The sequence below is a fragment of the Mustela nigripes genome, chromosome X (genome assembly GCF_022355385.1).
Source record: "Mustela nigripes isolate SB6536 chromosome X, MUSNIG.SB6536, whole genome shotgun sequence".
In the NCBI taxonomy this organism is placed as follows: Eukaryota; Metazoa; Chordata; class Mammalia; order Carnivora; family Mustelidae; genus Mustela; species Mustela nigripes.
In genome coordinates this window covers 115,269,077-115,292,530 of record NC_081575.1, presented here as the reverse complement: position 1 = coordinate 115,292,530, position 23,454 = coordinate 115,269,077, and the positions used below count along the sequence as shown (strand labels likewise).

General features: G+C 45.2%; 1 protein-coding gene across 5 annotated transcripts in view; it reads left to right on the top strand.

Moving 5' to 3' along the window:
* Positions 1–23,454, top strand: part of FRMPD4 (FERM and PDZ domain containing 4) — an 843,416-nt gene that overhangs the window by 797,928 nt on the left and 22,034 nt on the right. For all 5 annotated transcript variants that reach the window (XM_059384955.1, XM_059384957.1, XM_059384956.1 and 2 more), the window contains 4 exons: positions 6,734–6,838; positions 9,897–10,004; positions 14,664–14,795; positions 18,618–18,737. In XM_059384955.1, the coding sequence (XP_059240938.1) occupies positions 6,734–6,838; positions 9,897–10,004; positions 14,664–14,795; positions 18,618–18,737 (465 nt within the window). The remainder of the gene's footprint in view (positions 1–6,733; positions 6,839–9,896; positions 10,005–14,663; positions 14,796–18,617; positions 18,738–23,454) is intronic.

The following is a 23,454-nucleotide window of genomic DNA, read 5'->3' as shown; positions in this document are numbered from 1 at the left end:
CAAATAGAACTAAGCAAGACAACAAACTGTGCCATCCGGGACATTGCTACTTACAATAAAAACTTAGTTTACTATGGACTGTTGCTCGTGGTCCCTGTGTGTGCCACAACTGCACATGCATGTCTGGATTTGAAAACCAAGGAGACAATGGGACGTAAGAGAACTGAGATTTGAGATCCAGTTCTCAGCAATAGAACAGGTCAGTCCCGCACCTGCTCGGACTTCCAAATCTGTCTCGCTTCTCACACTGACTCACGTCCAAGGGCTTCCCTGCTCTGCTGTCTCATAATTCCCTGCTTCCTTCCAGAGAAAGAACAGCTACATGGTTTCTGTTAACCAGAGTGTCATTCACACTCGCTTCAAATCTATCCATGTTTCCTCGTTCTTTGCAGGGAACAAATAGGTTGAGTGAAGCCAACAGAAATGCCTACAAAAACCAAGTGGTTGGCCCACTACAAATTCCTAATGAAACTTCAAGTTCACCTTGCATCTCCTGGCTTCCCTCTTAGACATGCGAGATCAGAACCATTGTGTTCCAAACCAGGTTATTTTTGCAATGTGAGGTAATGTTTTACCCCATGCAGTAGACTTGGAGAAAGAACAGGGACTTTGGCATTTAAGTTAAGGGTTGTGTCTTGTGGCTTTGCTTGCTGGTTTCGAGTGCGCGTGACTGGTTATTCATATGAATCCTCATTATTACCAGTGATTCATGGAACTTCCTATAATAGATCATCTGGAACTTTCCAGGAGTTCAGGTGGCTGTTGCTCTTGCGCTATAATGAAAGTCAACATTTGACCACAACTTTCAGGAGCGAGTGTTGTGTGTTCTTCTGGCCAATAGCTGCACCTCTGCGCCTCGTAGCACTCTCTCCCTGCTCGGTCGCTGGGTGGCATCCTCGTCTTTGACTTCCCTGGATTAGCCCTCCTTCCTGAAAAGCCCACCACATATCCTACCCCAGTACTTCCTCGGCCTAGCCAAACCCTACTTGCTGACCATTTCTCTCGGCAGCCAGGATCGGCATCCTGAAACAGATGGGCCCCCAGGCTGAAAGAACATGTATAAATTCTGCTTTTATTGCAGATAGTCAAAATTAGCATTTTAATTTATTCTGTAACCTGCCGGCCAGCATTTGTTATGTTGTATTTCTTCTGCCTAGTAAGGCCCCGTCAAGACAGAGAACCAGTGTTCGCCCCTTCTTACGTCACTCCCCATGGTCCCGGGGCTCCGCCACAGTGAGCCCTGCTGTGGAAATTCCTGAGGCTTTTTTTTTAATTAATTTATTTTTTTTCAGCATAACAGTATTCATTGATTCCTGAGGCTTTTGAGAAGTCGTTCTTCACAGGCTGCTGCCTTGTTTTTGAAGTGTTATAGATGGCTCTCCCCTTCTGCCATGTTTCCTTTATTTCTTAGAGAAAAATTGTGGAAGTATAGAAGGCAACACACACGAGAGCAAAAAAATATACGTCAGCTCATCTTTTCCTCCGAGACAAGCAGTGTAAACTCTCGGCCTGGTTCCTTCCAGTCATGTGATAGATGCCTTGTCACTAGTGGAGATCTTGGACATTGAGTTTATTCTGCTCCTTTCACTTAGTCTGTCATAAACATGGTTTCATACCATCGAGAATTCTTTATCAGCATCGTATGCATGGCTGGAAAGCATTACACTGAACCAAGATTTACTTAGCCAACACCCTCTTATTAAGCCTCTCATACTGATCTCAGTGGTCTTCCCTTCTAATTCTGCACACAACACCTTTGCGTAGAAGTCTTTATCTATATCTAGTGAGAAGTTCCCCCCTTCCATTATGATGACATTCTGAAGAAGAAATTTCTGGGTCTCTTGTGGATTTTATTCCATCTTTTGCACCATCTTCTTTCCTCGCACTCTGTGTTTTATTCCAGGGCTTTCTTGCTGGCTCCTTCCTCCTTTCCTTTGACTTTACCTCCCACATTCCCAAATCTGGAACTTCCAGAACTTCCTAGTGTAATGAGGCTTGAGAAACAGACTGTTGAAATTCTTCGATTCCCTCCCATTACACAGTGCTGGCTCCGTGGCACTTGGGATAAGTTACTGTCCATTCTGTAGGCCGGCGCGATCATGATTTTCATTCACTCGGCTTTTTTCTGGACCCGAGAGCTGAGGGACCTGCTTTCCTGCTTCTCCTTCCTGCCCAACTTCTACTATGTTCCACACACCTGGGAGAGACTACCTATCTCCTTATGGGAGCCTCCATGTGTTAGAATCCAGAATCCAGACCAGATCCTCCTGCCGTGTGTCATGCCAGCCCAGTTTCAGGCTTGTGGGATGCTTCATTGGGTCACTCTTCCTTCCTCCTGGTCATCCATGCATGTTTCCTGGGAGCGCCTCCCATTCAGCTTCCTGCTTGTCAGTCCTTGTCTTAGGCGCTGCTCTGGGGAAACTCCACGCTAAGTGACCCGGTGATAACTGTGGGCTAACTCAGACTTCACCACATACTTACTCCATGCCTACCTTCCACGTACAGAGTACTGTAGACATATAGGAGTTGTAAATTTAAGACCCTATGCTTTACCCTCAGAAATTTTATCTTATTTAGGTAATTTTTTTTTCCAAACGATGTTCTAGTGACTTCTGAGCCTCTAAAAGCCCAGCAAAAGCAACAGCAGATTTGGAAAGACGTTGATTAGAGCCCTTCTAATCTTAAATTAATTAACAGCAGGGGAATCTGATTATTTTAAATGGTAATCACTCGTCATTTCCACTACAGGATAGGAAGTGCTTGTGATCAGCACCTACGGGCCTGCAGGTTGCTCAGAATTAACTCATCGGGTTCTGAGGGGTGTACATTGTATGTTTTTTGAGGCGCAAAAGAAGATCAGAGTGAAAACCGCAGTCGTGATGGGATTACGTACCCCGCATGCCACATGTAACTCCAGCCAGTGGAATAAGCCATTATTTTGTTGACTCTAATTCAGTAACCTTCAGACTTGAGGAGCTTATGTTTTTATTACCCAAAAGTAATTTTTGAAACATATGTCAATTACATAAAATAGTCACAAATCTGGAATAAGAAAAATGCCCTGGCCTGAATTCTCGGCCTTTTATCCCAAGTCTGTTGGCTTCAAAATACACATAGAATAGTATTTACTTAACTCCTTAGCTATCTAGTTCCTGGCTGGTTCTCCTCGTTCATCAGGTTTGTGGTTAGGGCAGGGCAGATAAATCTGCGGAGGAGGCAAGAGGTTAAAGGGAGAAGCAGACTCCCCACTGAGTAGGGAGCTGGATGCGGGGCTCAATCCCAGGACCCTGGGATCATGACCTGAGCCGAAGGCAGATGCTGAGCCGACTGAGCCACCCAAGTGTCCTTGTGAAGTGCTTTTTTTTTTTAAGATTTTATTTATTTATTTGACAGAGATCACAAGTGGCAGAGAGGCAGGCAGAGAGAGGGGACAGCAGGCTCCCTGCGGAGCAGGGCCCCCCCCCCCCACCCCATGACACGGGTCTCGATCCCAGGATCCCGATATCATGACCTAAGCTGAAGGCAGAGGCTTAACCCACTGAGCCACCCAGGCGCCCCTGTGAAGTGCTTTTTTTTATTGAGGCAATGAGTGACATAGATCATTTCAGGAAAACGTGGCAAAGTGCTATATTAAAAGATTCAGATGCACAGGGGAATCAACCTCTGTATCTGGCATGTTGAGCACACATGAGAGCCTTCATGAATAAAGGATGCTAGAGCCCGAGGCGGCAGTGGTTGGTGGGGGAGGGGGCTTCAAAGCTTGAGCCCCTTATCTAATTAGTAGCTTCTGTTCTCGGTAGCTTTCTGACAGCCCACTCCCTTTGTGTGAAACCCATTGTGCCAGTGTAAGTATCGCCTGCCTAAAATCATTAAGAGAAAATAATGTTTTCCCTTCAGCTAAAAAGTGGCATATCGAAAGCAAAAGAACTCACTACTGTACGATTTGTTCGTTAATCATTACCAAACTCAGCCTATAATTCCAGCAATCCGAGGAGAACACCACCATCCCATCCCTTAAGCTCTATAGTAGGACTTTTTTTTTTTTTTTTTTTTTTTTTTTTAGTAACCTCTACACTCAACATGGGGCTCCGAACTCCCAACCCGGAGATCAAGAAGCACAAGCCCCACAGACTGAGCCGTCCAGGCGCCCTGGAGTGGGGCTTTTAAAAGTCATATTGAACATGTCAACATGTTGTTCTTTAGAGCTTTGAGTTCTTGGTTCTGTTTTCTTTTGTTGTGTTCCAAGAGGTCAGCCTTCTCTGCAAACATCTTGCATAAACAGGGAAATTAAAGCTCCGGCGGCCAAACCATCCGTTCATCCACCCTGTCCCCTAAGACACGGATGAGCGCAGCAGGTGGGATGGGTGTGGAGGGAAACTTAAGGTAACAGGATTGTGTCCAGTATTCAAGCAAAACTCCTCCCTGGAACAGGCACACACAGTGCCAACAGCGATTTTATCTTTTTACAGGAAGATGCACGTAACATAAATCTACCATTTTCACTATTTTAAAGCATTCAAATCGGGGACATTAAGTATGTCCACCATCTTGTTCAACAGTCGCTGCTGTCTTGTTCCAGAACCTTTTCATGACCCCAAAAGGAAATCAACCCCCGCAGATGTTAGTCACTCCCCATTGTCCTCACCTGCCCGGGGTAACCACTATTCTACCTTCCGTCTATATCGAGTTGCCTGTTCCAGACAGTTCATGGAAATGGAGTCCAATGCTACAATACATGGCCTTTTGTGTCTGGTTTCTTTCACTCAACATAATGTTCCTGAGGTTTATCCATGTTGTAGCACAAACCAGAACATCATTCCATTTTATGGCTGACTAATACTCCATTGCATGGATTTGTCATTTCATTTCTCTATTTTATCATATCATTTTAATTGATCTCAAGTACACTTGCATTTGAAAAAGATGGGAACCTTTTTCATTTTTACTCAAAATTCAAAGTTTGGGACCCCCTAATTGGCTTTTGTGCCCTGAGATTAATACAGGGCACAGAAAGTCGAGCCTCTATGTTTTGTTCTCGAGTCAATTACTAGGATTCTTTCCACAACAGCCTGAACCTCTTGGGACCACATACCACAAAAACGATTAGGTTGGACAATTTGCAATTTGCAATTTGCAGTGCTTGACAATTTTAATCTATCAAGTAGCAATTTCATGATTCAAACTAAACATTTTCCTGTTTATTAGATTCAGTAGAGAATGTGGTCCTTTTTAAAATAAACAAATGGTGCCTGCAACATAGTGGACACCTCCTAAGTGTGAGTTCCCTTCTCCTCAGGCTTCATTAAAATTCTGCAAGAAGGATGATTCTCAGATGGGGTGAACTGTGCAGCAGGAGTTCGCTCTGGATCACAGTACACTTCTGAGCAAGTTTCCCTCTTGCACGTTTAGTTTCTGAGGAAGAAAACTTGAGTTACTCAGCTCCTTTCCAACAAAAGACAATACAATTGACCCTTCAACAACGTGGGTGTTGGGAACACCAACTCCCATGTAGTCAAAAACCTGCATGTAACTTTTGAGTCCCCCCAAAACTTAACTGCTGATAGCCTACCGTTGACCAGAAGCCTTACCGATAATGTAAACATGTATTTTGTATGTTCGATGTATTATATTCTGTATTCTTAGAATAAAGCAAGCTATGGAAAAGAAAATATTATTAAGAAAATCATAAGGAAACTATGTTGGTGTGTCTGGCTGGTTCAGTCAGTAGAGCATCTGACTGTTGATCATGAGTTTGAGCCCACATCGGGTGTTGAGATTACTTAAAGAAATAATAAAATAAATATAAATGTCGAAAAGGGAAATGCATTTATGATATTGTACTGTACTTTCCCCCCAAAATCCACACGTAAGTGGATCCTATGTTGTTGAAGGGTCAACTCTACGAAGAACCTTTACAGTGAGACAGAATATGAAGCCAACATTCAATTGTAAGCCAAAGTGGTCTCTGCCCCATCCTGCAAGAACTCTGGATGACAGATTACCAGCAAGAGGCTGAAATTCAAGTTTGGGGCACATAAAGTGGGTGTGTTTTGTGTGTGCGCGCTCTTGCTTGTTCACACGCCCTTAAACCCTTTGTGTGAATAACAGTGGGACTATCGATCACCTTAGAACTATTAGTGAATCTTCTCCACCTCTTTAAAATAATGAGTGATCAATTCGACATGAACCCAACATTACCTTTGACCAACATTTCACCCTCCATGTTGCGCTCAAAGCTCTATATTCAAAGCACGGTTTGTGACTTTTGCAGGCATTATTTTAAAAGATCCTTGAGTGGGGCAGCCGGGTGGCTCAGTCGGTTGAATGTCAGACTCTTGATTTCGGCTCGGGCCGTGATCTCAGGGTTGTGAGAATGAGCCCTGTGTTGGGCTCTGCGCCGAGCATACAGCCTGCTTAAGATTCTCCCTCTTCCTCTGCCCCTGCTCTCTTTCTCCCTCTCTCCTCTCAAAAAAAGAAAAATAAAAAGATCCTTGGGAAGGTGCTCAGCAAGAACATAGAGCGCGCTGTTTGACTAAATCAAAGCTCCTACTTTATGAGCATGACAGGGTTTTGATTGCTTCCATGATTTGTGTTTCATCCTCGAATTGGACATGTACCAAATGTACTTTTTAGCAGAAATATTGCATATACGAGAGGAGAAAGCTAGAAAACAACTGCTCCAGGGTTTGCTCTATGTTCCCAATAATGATACCCAGTGTTTTCTTTTTTCTAGTCTCCCAAGTCAGCATTTATTAGTGCTGCCAAAAAGGCAAGATTAAAGTCCAATCCGGTCAAAGTGCGGTTCTCCGAGGAGGTCATCATCAATGGCCAAGTGTCGGTGAGTTGACCGTTGCCTGCTTGCGGCTCAAAGAGAGTGGCTGAAATAGGGGCTTTGCCCACAGCACAGCCAGTCACCCCTCTGGAATGCTCAATAGAGAATTCGTGGTTGGATTTCACAGGGCTGCTAAATCTCAGAATTGCAAAGGGCTTGAGAGATGACCATGTTGCTCCTGATGGGTTCCCTCTATAGTATCCAGAATATGTAGTCCCGTGTTTCTTCGAACGCTTCCAATGTTAGAGACCTCACTACTTTGCAGAGGAGTTGATTGTCTGTGATCTCTGGCATCACCCCAGGTTGAGTAAAATAGGCCTCTGAACCTTCCACGTGCTTCTTTCCATTGTGCCAAGTGAGCACGCTTCCATTATATATTTTGAGAAAGGCTTCCCTTAAGTTTTTCCTTATTCAGAATTAAATGTCTCCATTTCTTTTCACTGATCAAAAGGGAAAGAGGTGAAGATGCAGGGAAAGGGTCATATATGCCAACAGAAGTAAAGATATACAGCCCGAATCTTCATCCATAGGTCTTGATGGAAATCACGATTGCCCAGGCACGTAATTCATCTTCTAAATGAATAGTGCACACATCAATTGGAGGCTGAGTTTCCATTTTTTTCTCCCAAGAAAATCTAGCCTCATGTTTTTAGTTTTTCGAAAGCAGTCATGTAAGGCACTAATCATTTTTGAGCCTCTGAAATACCAGCGTTTGTGGTCAAGGTTATGTTGTTGCTGGTGGCGGAGTTTACATGAACTCACGAGGACAAAATCTCATCCATGACTTGCTCGTGACAGGTCACAAAGTCTTCTCCGAGGGCGGTCCTGGGTCTGAATTTGAAGGCGTGGCCTGCACATCCTGAGCGAGGCCCTCCTGGTCCAAGTGTGTCCTTGTCAAAACTCTCTGACCTGTGTCTGCCCCGCTTGGAGTCCAGGGGTTGGATGGCCAATCTGTTCAATTATGGGATGCTTGTGGGAGGGGCCTCGGGCTGTCACTGTGCTGCCCTGGGAGCATTTCAGCTGTGGCCCCTGTCTTCCCAATCACCATCTCCCACCCCGTCTCCTCTGCCCCTGTTCACCCCGCCATAGTGTATCCCTGTCCCTCTGGATGTAGTTAGCATCCGTTAGCATCTTACAAGACAAAGCTGGAAGGTACCAGTCACAGAGGAATCACACTATCACAGAAGGCCACCCTTAGCTCATCTTTTTTCAAGCTTCCGAGCATGAGATTGGGCAATCAGTTTATGTATTTTTAGCAAGAATGTGATTCTAGAAGCTGCTATGGCAGTCTCACTTCATCCTGGATCTAATAGGGCTCATTCAAGACAGCTGGTGTGTGAGGACAGCTCTGAGGGTCGGTCATCACCTGCGGCCCCCCCACTGTCTCCCCACAGGCCTGTGTGTGGCAGGGACATTCACTCACGTGTCTGTTCCTCAACCTTTGGGACCATCTTTATGTCCAGCCTACTCTTGCTCTACTGAGTCACTGCATATCTCTTCATGTGGCCTTGGAGCCAAACCCACTCGGTGAGTTGGGTAGCAAGGAGTCAGGTGTCAAGTCCACAGGAGGGGAAAGGAGAGAAAGGAAACTCAGAGAAAGGAGCAGAAAGTGAAAGGCACAAAGTCTCTTACAGAAATACCCAGGGATTGAATCTCATGGGTTATCTGTAGGACATTAGCCAATCTCTGGACATCTTGTCTTTAGTTTCTTCATCTGTAAAACAAGGGACATAGAGTTTCATGACTGCTGAGTTCCAGTTGGCTTCTGTGACCCCGTGACCGGCTGCATGGGAGAAAGGATTGGCAGAGCGCATCCCACATGCCTTCTTTCTTCCCCTGCCATCTCTCCCTACTTTCAGTTAAAGAGAAAATTGAAAGCAATACGTTTCTCTTGTTCATTTCTGGTCATGTTCCAAGCATTTCTTCTTGAATTATTTTTGAGTTAAAATGTTTGTTATAGACTCAGTGTTTTAACCTTTACCATGCTCATCCATTCCTTAAATGTCCCCTTTGAGTTTAAGGAACATTTCTAAATGGATTAAAAATTGTTCCACCTTCCTGAGTCCGTTGGGGGGGGGGGGCATGCAACTCTTGATCTCTCTGGGTCATGGGTTGAAGCCCCACATTGAGCATGGAGCCTACTTAAAAATAATCGTTTCCGGGGCGCCTGGGTGGCTCAGTGGGTTAAGCCTCTGCCTTCGGCTCAGGTCATGATCCCAGGGTCCTGGGATCGAGCCCCACATCGGGCTCTCTGCTCAGCAGGGAACCTGCTTTCTCCTCTCTCTCTCCCTGTCTGCTTCTCTGCCTACTTGTGATCTCTGTCTCTCAAATAAATAAAATTTTAAAAAAATAATTGTTTCCTAAAACAACTGTATACTTCAAGCATGTTCTTGCTTGTTACTCACTTTGCATGAGCTCTACCAGGTGCCAAAGGTACCACATCAAAGGTTATCATTGCTGGTCCCGTTCTTTTCAAGATAGACTGCTCTGCAAAGGCTGGCCTTGCTGTCCTGAGCACTGTAGTTCAATTACAAAGGAATTATTTCCTTCATTGGGTTTTCCGATGGGAAACCTTGACTTTTAAAAAACATTCAACGGGGGCGCCTGGGTGGCTCAGGTGGTTAAGCCGCTGCCTTCGGCTCAGGTCATGATCTCAGGGTCCTGGGATCGAGTCCCACATCGGGCTCTCTGCTCAGCAGGGGGCCTGCTTCCCTTCCTCTCTCTGTGATCTCTTCCCTTCCTCTCTCCTACTGTGATCTCTCTCTGTCAAATAAATAAATAAAATCTTTAAAAAAAAAAAAAAAACATTCAACGGATTTATTTTCAGATGGGAAAAAAAAAGTTCTTTTATTTGCATCAACTGAGTTATTTGTAGCTGGAGAAGAAGAGTTTTGCTATGAACAACAGAACTCAGATATCACGGGAGGGACAGTTTTCAGCCCTAGAGAGTTCCCCGCCACACTTTTTTTTCATGTTGGGATTAGAATACATTGTAGATAGATACTGCTTCTGCAAAGGGCAGAATGCTCATTTGACCTTCTTGTTTGTTGCTGTCATTAAACAGGAAACTGTTAAGGATAATTCACTTCTTTTTATGCCAAATGTTTTGAAAGTGTATCTGGAAAATGGACAGACCAAATCATTTCGCTTTGATGGCAGCACCTCCATAAAGGTAAGCGGACCCCCTGATCTTCACCTGGACACTGGCAGGTGTGGCCTGAAAGTCCCACGGTCAGCCTGATGTGGCCACACCTTCTTGCCAAACTGTTTCTTTCTGAGACTTTTTTGGTTGCTTCCAAATAAGGTAGTGTGTGAATACTTAAAAACAAACTGGGAAAAAAAGCTTAAACTAAGAAGGTTCTGCTCCGTGTGTGTGTGTGTGTGTGTGTGTGTGTGTGTGTGATGAACCACTAGGGCTAGTTATTTTTATGCAACTCTGGTGTAATTAAAAGAGCATGACGGTCCCCAAGAAGGCTTGGCACCCTGCCTAAAATTTCTTAGCAATGTCAGCCCCCAGGAAGATTAAGACGCTAGCTGTTAATTGAATATCTGCTTCTTTGGTGTCCAGCAAAAACAAGGGGTAGGATGATATAAAGATAACATTTGCTTTTAATTGCTGTAACCAATTTCATAAAATTAATGCCTAAAAAGAAAGAAATAAGGCATGCTTCTCAGGAGAAGCGGTAAAAAGGAAGAGTCACAGAGCAGTCCTATTACTGTGGAGCCACAGGTGAGTGGTACAAAAAGGGTATTAGAACAAAGCAGATGGGTTCTTTTCCCCCATGCTTTCTTCCTGGGGAAAAAAAAAAGTGCATATTCTCTTTTTTATTGGAGAAAAGTGTGTGCAGAAATTGATTGCTCCCTAATGTTCCAGCAGCCTAAAATAGGCTTTCTTCAAATGGCACAATAAAAGAGATTTTTATGGAGGTTTTAAAAAAAAGTCCCTAGTGATGATCTGTACAACAATGTATCAAGAGACTATCCAGTCTGTGTTAAAAATGTCTGTCAATAGTCAACCCCTCATTCTCGGTTTTGTAAATTAGTCAGCATAGACCGCACAAGTAGAAGCATTTCTGCAGACGCCTGTTCCCTTATTGCCGTGATACCAACAAGCAGCCCGTTTGGAAGTGCTTGAAGTAGGTGCCGCTGTAGCAGGTGATGGAGAGCACAGTGTTCGAGATTGATGATGGAGCGTATAAGCCGTCCTCAAATCCTTCCGCACTGAACCATCACCTTCGTGCGACACCGCTCATTTTAAATGGGGGTGACTGACAAAGTCCTTTTCCTTTATTCCTCCTCAAAATCCGTGGATAGCAATGTCTTACTCTTATTATTGATCTGCTAGCCTAGAGGTGGGCAGACTTCTGGAAGGAGATTAAGTATTTCCAGCTCTGTGGCCTGTTTGATCTCCCTCGAAACTACTCTGTTCTGTTGTGTCAGCAAAGCAGCCATAGACGGTGGGCTCCGGAGGTCCTTAAGTCCGCCCTCTGGTTCCATGATTGACTTGAAGGACTTGCAGAACTCGGCAAATTGTTATAAGCACAGTTACGGGGTTTTGTTTTGTTTTGTTTTTTTAAAAATTTTATTTATTTGTTTATTTATTTGTGAGAGAGTGAAAGCGAGAGATCACAGAGCGAGAGGGAGCAGTAGACTCCCCACTGAGCAGGGAGCCCAATGCGGGACTCGATCCCAGGACCTGGGGACCGTGACCTAAACCAAAGGCCAAGGCTTAACGGTCTAAGCCACCCAGGCGCCCTCACGGTGGTATTCCATCACAGCAAGAGGACCCAGGTTAAAACCACCAGTGGGCGTAGGTGCAGAGGGCAGGAGAGTTTGCCAGCTTAGAATTTCCCAACCCCTTCGTTCTCCCAGCAATCGCGCGAGACAGCACGGTTGCGGGACTGCCAGCCGGGGAGGCTCCAGTGAGCCTTGGTGTTCAGAGTTTTTGTCCGAGCTTGGCCACATAGACAAGCTGAGCCCCCGTGGGCCTGACTGTAGGATCCCGCTCCTCCGGACGTCGCGCTGCAAACATTTGGCCCAAGGCCCTCACGTCGTGGGCACAGGCTCTCGGCTGTCTCTCCGGCTCTCAGGTGGACAGACACTCCCCCGAAGAGCCAGGAGCAGAGAGGCAAATGTTTCTTTGGGCAAGACGACTCCTTTCCTACAAAGACAATATGTAAATGAATGGGCGTGGCCAGCTTACGTGCTCGGGCCAGGCCATCGGTTTTTGCAGATCCCCAAGGTAACCCACGGGCCACATTATTAGATCTCCCTGTGCCACCGCAGCTTGGTCTATGCTACCACGTCACGTGGTCAGGAAATCTCCTTGCTGTTAGCCACCTGCCCCATCTGAAGATATAGGTCAAGACTTGAATACATTCCTTCATCGAAATCCCTCTCGATTTCAAAGAGAGTCCTGTTGTTCATTCCCTCTGGCCTTGGTCTTGGGAACCCACACTAGAGTGAGTGAGTTTGATTTCCCTGAGGGTGGTGGGCGGCACCGAGAAGACAGAGGGCAGCAAGTTCAAGCTCACTGTGCTCGCACCCAACAGCTTTACTATGGCCGCAGACGTTGGCTGGGAGTTGTAAAAGAGAAGTAGAGTTATGAAAGGAATACGACACTGGTTAATAAAAATTGCCAGAATTCTTGCTAGAGAATCACGGCGAGGAAAAACTATTGCTATCGATTTTCCGCTGTCCTCCCTGGTGTTTGAGGAGACTCTTTTATAAAGTATCTGTTGCCACACAGAGGCTGGTTTGTTTGTTCTTTTCTGGCCCTTGAACCAAACTGATGACACAGAGAGTCTTTTTTTTATGAAATTCAATATATAGTCAAGGCATTTCTGTTGAATGATGTCTGAGGTGGTGATTAGGTGTGAGGGTCCTTGTTTTAAAGGGGCCTGGAGAAGGGCGCTGGGCTGGCTCAGTCGGTAGGGCACGCCACTCTTGATCTTGGAGTTGTGAGTTCAAGCCCTACACTGGGGTGGCATTTACTTAATAACAAAAAATAAACAACAGCAAAACAGCCATTAAAGGGGCCTGAAGAAATTGAGAAAGGTCTACAGGGAAGAAACAAAATTTCAAGAAGATGAGCTAAAAAACAACAACAACAACAACAACAACAACCACCAAATCTGTATGTATCGCAGGGTTTTCCTATCTTGACACTGTTGGTACTTGGGACCAGGTAACTCTTCGTGGTGGGGCATGTCCTGGGTATTGTAAGATTCTTAGCTGTATCCCTCAATATTGAGAGCAGCCCCAGTCCCCTTGTGACCACCATAGATGTCTCCAGAAATTACCAATTGCTGTGAGGTAGAATCGCCCCAGGCTGGAATAGCACTGCTCCTTGGGATTTTTAGCATCTGAGTATAAATCATCCTGAAGAGAGATCATTTACGAGTTTTCGAGTACATGGGGGAAAAAATGGTGTTTCTTTTTTCATTTTCAAAGACATCTGTTTTGCAATGCAGTTAACAAGTGCTTATGTATAGAACACCCACCTCATCATAAATGTTTAATCCTGCCAAAGATTGCTAACAAAGCCTGCTCCTTCTTCTCTCCCCAGGGATGTGAAGTAAAAGCGAATGTGTGCGTATTGTTATAGCCCCTACCTCTATATCAAATAGCGCTACAGTAAATGTGTTCTCTGTGTGAACTCATTTAGTCCTTACATCTGTTCTGAGGCAGGTATTGGTAGCATCCCCAGTTTAGAGGCAGGGACATGAAGACACTTCGAAGGTAAATAACTTGCCTTAAGCTGCACAGCTCCCGTGAAGTCGAGCTGGGAGTAGAGCCCACATTCCAGAGCCCACATTGCTGACCGCATGCCCTTACCAAGAGAGACTCTGGCTGCTTGGGTGGCTTACTGGGTTAAGCATCTGACTTTTTAAAAAAATTATTTTAAGATTTTATTTATTTATTTGAGACAGAGAGTGCTAGAGTGAGAGAGCACAAGCAGGGGGAGCCTCAGAGGAAGAGGCAGAAGCAGGCTCCCCACTGAGCAGGGAGCCCAACTAGGGGCTTGATTCCAGCACCCTGGGATCACGACCTGAGACAAAGGCAGAGGCCTAACCGACTGAGCCACCCAGGCGCCCCACCTCTGACTCTTGATTTTGGCTCAGGTCATGATCTCAGAATTGTGGGATCGAGCCCCCTGTGAGACTCCACGCTGAGTGTGAAGTCTGCTTAAGATTCTCGCTCTCCCTCTGCCCCTCCCCGCCCCGCCTCCCCAGCTTGTGCTCGCTCTCTCAAAAACAAAAACAAAAAACCCGAAGTATAGACTAAGGGTCAGCAAACTTTCTCTGTACACGACCAGACAGCACATATCTTGGGCTTCACAGACCACACAGTCTCTCTTGCCAATGCAAGGGGCAAGAGCAGCCATAGACAGTTCAGAAACAGATGAACGTGACTGTGTTTCAATAAAACTTTATTTACACAAACAAACAGGTGGTGGGCTGGATTTGGCATGCGGGGGGTATTTCGCCCACCCCCAAGGGTAGACCACTTTATGAAGAGGTTTGATCACCACCCCATTAGGAAGCAAGGGGACCTGAACCCTCTCCCCTCCGCCATGGATTGATCAGCTCTGTGAGTCAAGTAAGCACCTCCTCCAGCTAGATCAACCTGTTGCCTCCCTGTTTCTGAGCTCCATAGTGATTTGGGGTGGTGGGCGAGGTCAGGAAGAGGAGCATCAGGCTTCGGAATGAACCAAAGGTACACAGTGCAGACACCTGAAGCCCCTCTGTGCAACCTTTTCCGTCCCAGTAAACTCTGCGAGAGAGCTCTGCCCATCCTGATGGCATCTTGTCCGTGTTTTCTCTATAAGGATGTCATCTTGACTCTTCAAGAAAAGCTTTCCATCAAAGGCATCGAACACTTCTCCCTCATGCTGGAGCAGAGGACAGAAGGGGCCGGAACCAAGCTGCTCTTGCTTCATGAACAGGAGACTCTAACTCAGGTGTGTGAAATTACACCCCCCAGGTGAGAGCAGAAATTACACCCGCCGGTGAGAGCAGAGGCTACCCGGCCCCAGAAATCCCCTGTCCTCTCGAATCCTTTAAATCTGCTCACTGCAGCCTCGGGTATCTCCACTAACGAATGCCCTGGCATTCATAATGGGTTTCACATCTCAAGGTGACGTTTTCCCTTTCTGTCAATTTCTCAGAGACTGTCAGTCGGTGTCACATCCAGAATTATCAAAGACTCAGCAGCTGCTCACTGGGAATGTGCCTCCGTCGGTCCTATTTTATGTTATGGGAAATGACTTGCTCACCTGTTCTGACCATTGATCTCTTGAAACTGTTAAAAAGAAACCAGCTCCTGCGATTACTCAAATGAAGCCAATATCATATGTCGTTGTCTTAAGTTCTGGGTGCATACTGGTGACTATTTGTGGAAGCTTGAAATCCCTGCCCCAGGGCTGCCCACTGTAAACATGTGATCTGCCAGTGTGATCCGAATTCCCCCATGTGTCCCAGTTCCTGCTTACTAAAATGCCACCCCCATCTGTTCTGTCGGGAGACAAGCAGGCTGCTTGGCTGCTGAATTCAGTGTAGCACCCTGACTTCTCTTGTGATTCGACACAAGCAGGGTGTTTGCTGGAAGTATAAGGGACTTCAACAAGTTCCCTTTCTGTAGGAGAGCTCAGTAATGAGGGGACTTTCGGGAGGGAGCGAGATACGCGGGAAGACCAGGAGGAGAAGCGAGGAGTCAAGGTGCCCCCAGATGGACGGATTAGCAGAAAGTTTGCTCCCACAATATCCCTAAATCTCTTGATTCGGTCCAACTCGGTGCAGGGAATTAGTGACAAAGCTCTCACTGGTGTTCATTTATAGCCCTCTCCCTCCAATTGAACTCACTTTAGGAGGCTTAAAGCAACCTATAGATATTTGAAATCACGTCACATGTTGTTTGTTAACCTGTGCCAAAACTCCCTTGGAAACAGGTCTTCTTTTATAATTTGTTCTAGGGGAACAAGCCCTGATAATCCGAATTCCCCCATGTGAAAGGAGTTCGGCTTGGAGTTCCTCTAGACACCGGACTTAAGACAAGGGTTTGGGGGCACATGGTTCACTGGGAGGCGATATTGGGAAATGCTGGGAAAGGAAGTGGAAGGGAAATGGGGGGAATGGGGGTGCCAGTAATGAGCCGGTCTCCTCTGTGGGCAACTGGAGCTCGGTCCCACTGGGAAACACTGCAAGCCAGTGGAGAACGCGCTGCAGAGGTATCCCACCTAAGGGCTGGGGTACGGGGGTATTTGTCCCTTGGTGGTGGTGGTGATGGCTGCTCCTGAGGGCAGTCACTCCCTGGCTGTGCAGGGTTGTGGGGCGCTGGCCCGTGGTCACAGGTGTTTACAGTGAGCGGCCTTCAGCTGGGAGCAGTAAATGCCAGTTGCTGTGAGCCTAATGAAACCTCCCACAATTTTCTGATATTTGCAGTTAGACTATCCCTCTGAACTTCTATCTATTGCGTAGCCTTCATGGGAAAACTGCTTGCTGATTTAGCTGGAGAGAGATTTTTTCAGTCTCTCTTGGTGCTAGGTACACATAATTTCTCGTTCCAGATTGATTTCCAGTTATTAAATTTCGACTCGAATCTTAAAAGGAAACAAAAAGCCCCTAACCCTGATGCTTCCCTTATCTTTCTAAAAGAGTCTTTGTTTCATGTTTAGCCAGAACTAAAAGCAAAGTGTTAAAACTTTAAGTATGCTCTCTAGAAAGAAATTTGGTTGATTTAAATATCCTGAGACTAACCAGTTATATGCCTTTTGCAAGTCATTGCATATGAAAGGTTCGATCACCGAAATATTTATAGGCATAGCAGAAAGGGAGAGTAAGTATAAGAAATGTGTCTAATGACAAAAATCATTTAAATTAATCATTAAAAATATTCCATTTTGGTGAGAACCCCCAAAAGAACTTTTAAACAGCTCCGAATTTCTGGCAGTTTATAACTAAACTTTATATACAAAATATTATTGTCTATTTACATACTACTGCAAATTTCCAGGAAATTGTTTTCTTGTTTGTTTTAGGGATTGTTCTTTTTAGGAACTACATTTTCTAATGAGTCTGAAGCACTTTTTTTTTTGCATTACATGATTTCTCAAAAAACCTCCTGATGATAAAAGTAGACTCAAGATCACTTGTGGAAAATTTGAGAAAGATAGATTCTAACCAGTAATGAAATGATAATCCAACTTTCTAATCTCAGCCCAGACCTTCTGACAAAATACCCTATGACCTCACCTTACAACCCCATAGCAGGCCTGAGCAGTGCTTCCAGCTTCTTGGAGTTCCCACATTTTCTTCTTCCTGGTTTGCTTGACCTGCAGCTGGTGAAGAGCCAGCCTCCAGCCCATTGGCTGGTGAGTCCAGTCAGCCCTGTAATCGCACCCACAGCCAGAAAGCTGGGTCAGTGTTACTGCTTCTCAGGATGCCTTATACCTTTAAAAGGACCGTTTTCCCACTGAAATTCGTCAGCTCAACAAAAGTAGGGATGGCAACTGGAAGAATGTGTGCACACGCACACAACATGGTGTTCAATAAAACTATTGTTATTTTTATTTTGAATTTTCAATTGCCGTTCACAAACATTTTTATTTTGCCAGATTTGTCCTCTGTAACGAAGGAGTTACAAGGCCATGAAGCTACGTACAGATACATAGAAAAGCACACACAAGTATATGAAACTACAAGTAGAGCAACTGTTGGTTCGTGGTGCATGGTTCAGGTGCATCGTGTTGACCTCTTTAAGGGAAATCGAAGAGCTTTTACCTTCTTCCTTGGACTCCAGTATCTTGTATTCATTCGGCTGTTTATGAAGCACCTACTATTACATTGGCTGATTCCCTTCAGTTGCAAAAGGAATTAAGAAACTTAACACCTAATAGTTGGCATATGCTGTGCTATAAAATAGGAAAACCAAACAATCCATGGTCCTTAGCCCTAAAGAACCTGTGGTGTATTCTAAGCTCCCTTGAACAACTTCTATTCTCGACTCCCTTGAACTCCCTTGAACAAGTGTCCTGTTATGGAAAGTTTCGGGTAGTTTGGAAACTCGTGGACTCCAGATTTAGTGCTCAGGCCAAAACTTTTGTCTTCTGACTTTCCAAAGCATTGTTATCCAAGGGTGACATTTTCCTGCTTTCCCTGCTGCAGTCAGTCTGGAGTCTCATTGAAAAAAAAAAAAAAAAAAAAACCATGGCTGTGTCATACAATAATCACAGTCTCCGTGGTCTCCCTCCAGATCCCTTTTTTGACCCCCCAACCCCATCCTAGTTTTGGTGCGCTATCACTTCCTGCACCAGCATCTTCAGATCTTCAGAGGACTGCCCATAGACTTTGGTCGCCCATTCTCGCCACACCTGGAAATTCATATCCCTTTGGGACAGCCTGAAACCAATGGCTGATCTGTGGTCCTTTGGCTCAGGTTCCCATGGCTCTGTGGTGTAGGTAATCCTCCTGAGTCCCCTGTGGGTTAGGCTGTAGCTACCCACCTCTGTGCACTATGCCCTTGGTTGGCTCCTCTCCTGCCTGACCTGCTCCCCCCACTCCTTTACCAGCCTCTCCCGGGAGCAGTTCCTCAGCAGGTCCCTTATCTCAGGGTTAGCTTCTGGGGAACACAGCATAGGATATGTGCGGTTTTCAGGGAGTCGGTATCTGGGAGACATTGTAAAAGAACTTTGACCACTCTTCCTTGGTGTTGAAACAAAGCTGCCTATGCCTCCATGTCCCTCTGCCAGCAGTGAAGGAGTCTTATGTTTGGTCTGATCTTCTAGGTGACACAGCGGCCGAGCTCCCATAAGATGAGGTGTCTTTTCCGAATTAGCTTCGTCCCAAAGGATCCAATTGACCTTCTAAGGAGAGATCCAGTTGCTTTTGAGTATCTCTATGTCCAGGTATGTGAGAATTTGAGGACATTTTGTATTAATATTGGGGGATAAATTAATGCGGGGTTTTGCCCCTAAATTCTTTTCTTTGGGATCTTTCTCTTGTCCCCCACCCCAAGCTTCATGCATTGTGAAATGATTCCATGGTGCTTTTAAAAATTTTCCCTTTTGGTTTTGAAATCATTTCATACTTAAGTTACAAGAGTAGTAAAAGAATTTTGATAATTTTCACCCAGATTCACCAGTTGTCCACATTTTACCATACTTTAGTGAGAACCCATTCCCCCTTTGCGATGCCTGCACATGCGCGCGCGCACACACACGTTATTTTTCTAAACAACACAAATGTCATTTACCAAATCCTGCTCATTTACCCCAACTACTTCTGTGTGTATTTCCTAGTAAAAAGGGCCTTTTCTTACATAATTGTGGCACAATTAACAAAATAAGAAAATTTAACAGATACATTTCCATCCTGGTGTACAGTCTATACCCAGATTTTGCCTACTGTCCCCCAAATGGCCTTTTTCTTCTAGAAACCCATTTTTTCTATAATAGGATCCGCGCCAGGATCCCATTTTTGCATCTAATTGTCGTGTCACTTCAGCTCCTTAAGTCCAGAATATTCCTCAGCCTTTCTTTGACTTTCGACACCATAACAGTTTTGAGGAGTACAGGTCAGTTATTTTGTAACAACCTCTCATTTTTCTCAAATTTCTCCTGATAAGGTCGAGGTTATGTCATCTGGGCAGAAGAAAGACATGCGTGACTTCATGTCATCCTTAGTGCACCACACTGGGGGGTAGATGATGTCCGTTTGTCCCCATAATGATGAGGTTGAGTTTGACTCTTGGTTATGGCGATGTTCTCCAAATTTATCCTTTGAGAAGTTATTATTTTTTTATAATTAATAAGTAATTTGTGGAGAGGCACTTGCAACTTTCTTAATACCCTTTCACTTACTGGTTTTAGTATTCACCGATGGTTCTTGCCCGAATCCATTACTACTGCAATGGTTCAACATGATGATTTTTCTAATTCCACTATTTCTTCATTTATTAATTGGTATTCTACTATAAAAATATTTTATTTTCTTTCTTCTTTATTTACTCCTTTATTCATGCATTTATTCGGTGCTTCAGTTGTTCTGAAATGTGATATTCCTTATAATGGAATAATTAATTTCAAAGCAACAAGACTTTGTGAAAATAGTATCTTTTGCAGACTATCTCCGGTTCTGGGTCACAATTCTCAAAAAACAAGGTTTCAAGAGATGAAAATCTTTGCTAGTTTGCCCCAGAGGGAATTTACTCATTTGACATTTAGGAGATATTCCTGTATTTTTCCGTAACTGCTTCCCATTACTCTCACTTAAATTCCCAGTACAATCACATTAAACAGTAAGAGCCCGTTTACCTGAAGTTTAAGCATCTCACATTAGATCTACTCAAAGAGATTGTAAACCTAAATGTAACCTCCCCTGGCACCAAAAAAAAGGGGGGGAGGGGAGAAAATACCAAAATGAGGCCCAAAAAAACCTCCAAAGACGTGCTCCCTTTAGCTGAGCATACCTATATAAGGCAAGGATTTCTGGAGCTGTAAGAAATAAAAAAACAAAAAAGTTAGAAAAAGGAAAAAAAAAAAAGAAACCTTTGCTAATTCTAGGTAGTTAATACACTGGTTTTTGTTTTCTTACTCTCAGTATTTTCTTGTTTATTTCAAAACTTCTGTGGTCTTTAACAAGTTGAGTAGATAAAGAAAACCAGTAGAAGATGGCAAAGAGACCCAGACAAGATAAATGCCAGAGGGTAGGAATGGTGACATAAATTAAAGTGGCAATAAGCCCTAGAGCACAGAAATTAAGTTGAAGGAAAAAAAAAAAAAAGCAAGAAGAATGTGTACTAGAACATTCCAACAGATGGGGCACTAAGGGCAAGGCCCGCTTAAACATTCCCCCACCTCCGTGGTCTTGGGAAGAGACCGTGCCACTTCCAGCTCAGTAGGATGATTAATGTTCCTGAAGATAACCCTGAGTCATTTGGAAAAGCCAAGTCCAATTCAGCATGCCCTGTTCGTCCAGAAATGTGAAACTGTCAAGACCTGGGTTTTTTAAATGTTCCAGTTCGGTCACCTGGACCCCTGTTCCCCCCACCCCGGACAGCCCAAGAACCCAGATGTGACCGCCCCATCCCCCTCATTTCTGTTAAGACCCAACCCTGGGCTTTGCCATAGCAGCTCCGAGGATACACTAGTTTTTTTTTTTTAATCTTGTTAGTTGTAAGGAGATAGTTACAGGTGCCAGTCAGAGCACTGGTGTAGACAGATGTATGCTCTTGTCATTCTCTATAATTATGTACTCCTTCCATTCACAAGAGGACGCTTCCAAACCATTGTCCCTGCCTGGGGATCTCGCTTGGGCACTTGAAAAAACCATAGATGATGTTTCTGCTTTCCCGCCTTGGCTGTTGCATGGCTGATGGACCAGCCAGTCAGCTCTTCAAGGAGTAGCCAATGGAGGGAGGGAAGGAGGTGGACTGAAACTAAGCTACCGTCATCTCCTATGTCCGCCACCAAGAATAGGAAATGAGAAGTTCCTGGCATCAGCCTGGGTCTCGCAGCATGTGAGGTATGTCTAAGACAACTTGTCTAACAGAAGTCAGTGGGTCTGCAAATGGTGCTGGGTGCCAGTGTCGATGCTAGGGCACTAAAAGAATACAGGAAAATTAGCCTAGAGAACAGAGGAGTAAGCAAAAGTGCTATCGCTTGTATGACAAAGACCGAAGTCCGTTCAGCTTAGTGGGTTCCTGTGGAGGACAACAGCCGTTGACTCTAGATGAACCATGACAATGAAAATAGAGGCACTTCTGCTAACCTCCCACTCGCTAATGGGCCATGAAGTATCTTACAGATTTTAGCATATATAGTAACAGAAAACCCTAACCCTTCAGACAGTTGTAATTCATAATTTCCTGTCCTCTGTCTCGGTGCAGCGTTGGTTTCCTTTTTAATACCCAACGTGTCTATTGTAAATGAACTGTTTGTTTTAGGCCTAGAGTAGAGCCCGTGAGGACCGCTACAGCACATCCGTGCCCGCCGTTTGCTTGTGTGAACTGTCCTTGAAGTCCTGAAGTTATGAGTTATAAAAGCATGATCTGTCCCACACGACATATACGTCAGACTTCTCGGTGATTCTTCAGGGTCCGTCTGAACTCATTATGTAATGTAGTTAAGTGACTAATCACCTTGACAAAAACCTCACCCAGAAGTCTGGTTAAACACGGGGTACGAAAGGGAGGGGAAGCAGCGGTCCCCGTCACAGCTCCTCGGAGAAATGATGGCGGTGACTCACCCTAATAAAACGCATTCCAATGTATACAACATCCTTAAGAGGTGTGCCAACAACCTTGAGAGTTATCCCACTTTCCAGGTAATGAAACAGGCTTGAGAGATGAAATGCCACATCTGAGGTCCTTGGCTCAGTGGTTGATAGAGCTGAGGATCAAAAGCTTTCGTCTCTCAGTCCTGCGCTAAAATCCTGGTTCACACGTGACCTGCAGTAGCAGTCCTAGAAGAAAGCCAGTCAGTGAAATGATTGACCAGCAAGCATCACGGGCTTGTGATGGCCTGGCACTGGGCCCCGTGCCTTCCTCACCATCACCCTTCACGAGACTGTAAGGTGACGCTCCACCCCATGGTGCCCCTTAATGGATACCCCTTAGGTCTTGGGATGGAGGCGGGGTTAGAATGGGACTTCCCTCTTAGGGGTGAAGGGATAAGCCGAGAGGCACGAACTTAGAGCATAGGGACAGAGCATGCGTCATATGACCCCACTAGGGCATGGGTAAGTATTTGAAAGGTAAATATTCTGCACAGAAACCGTGCAGTGGTACGTGTTCCCAGTGAGTCAAGTTGATATAGGAAGGGGTCACGGATGTGCTTTTCTTGGAAAAGAGCCAAACAGTTTCTGAGACCATTTTGCCCTTGAAATCTTGGAACAAGACAAGGAAGAAGGAAACTAGCCTAGTTTTCCGGAAAAATGCATGTGCACACATATGTAGGATATAATGAAGCAATACCGTGCTTCCCGGTGACGTGTAGCCCTGTGCCCTGCTTCTGACGACTGAGCACACCACTAGAAAGCCAGTCACTGTGGTCCCAGTGGACTTGGCACCTTTCAGGGCACCTGGATGACTCAGTCGGTTAGGCCACTGTCTTTGGCTCAGATCATGATTCCAGGGTCCTAGGATCGAGCTCCATATCTGGCTGTCTGCTCAGCAGGGAGCCTGCTTCTCCCTCTCCCTCTGCCTGCCACTCCCCCTGCTTGTGCTCTCTCTGTGTCAAATATAGAAATCAAATTGTTTAAAAAAAAAAAAAAAAACTTAGCACATTTCTCGGCCACTGTTCCATTTGCCCCTCATCACCCTGTGATGTAGGCATTTCCCTCTTACACATGAGCAAACTGAGGCCGGGGGATGAGAGATGATGCTCTCAGAGCCCCAGCAGGGGTGATCAGCCCTGGAATGAACCAAGGATTTCCTTAGCAACCCTTTACCGAGCGCACCAGTGCACAGCTTTGATGTGTAGCTCTCGGTCTTTGCACAACCCCCAGTGAGGTCGTTAGCACAAATCCCCATTGCACAGATGCGTAAGCTGAGGCTGCGAGAGTAAAGTAGTTGGAGTTATGTGTGCAGGGGGCATTGGCAAAGCCAGGATTCTGAAGCAGGCG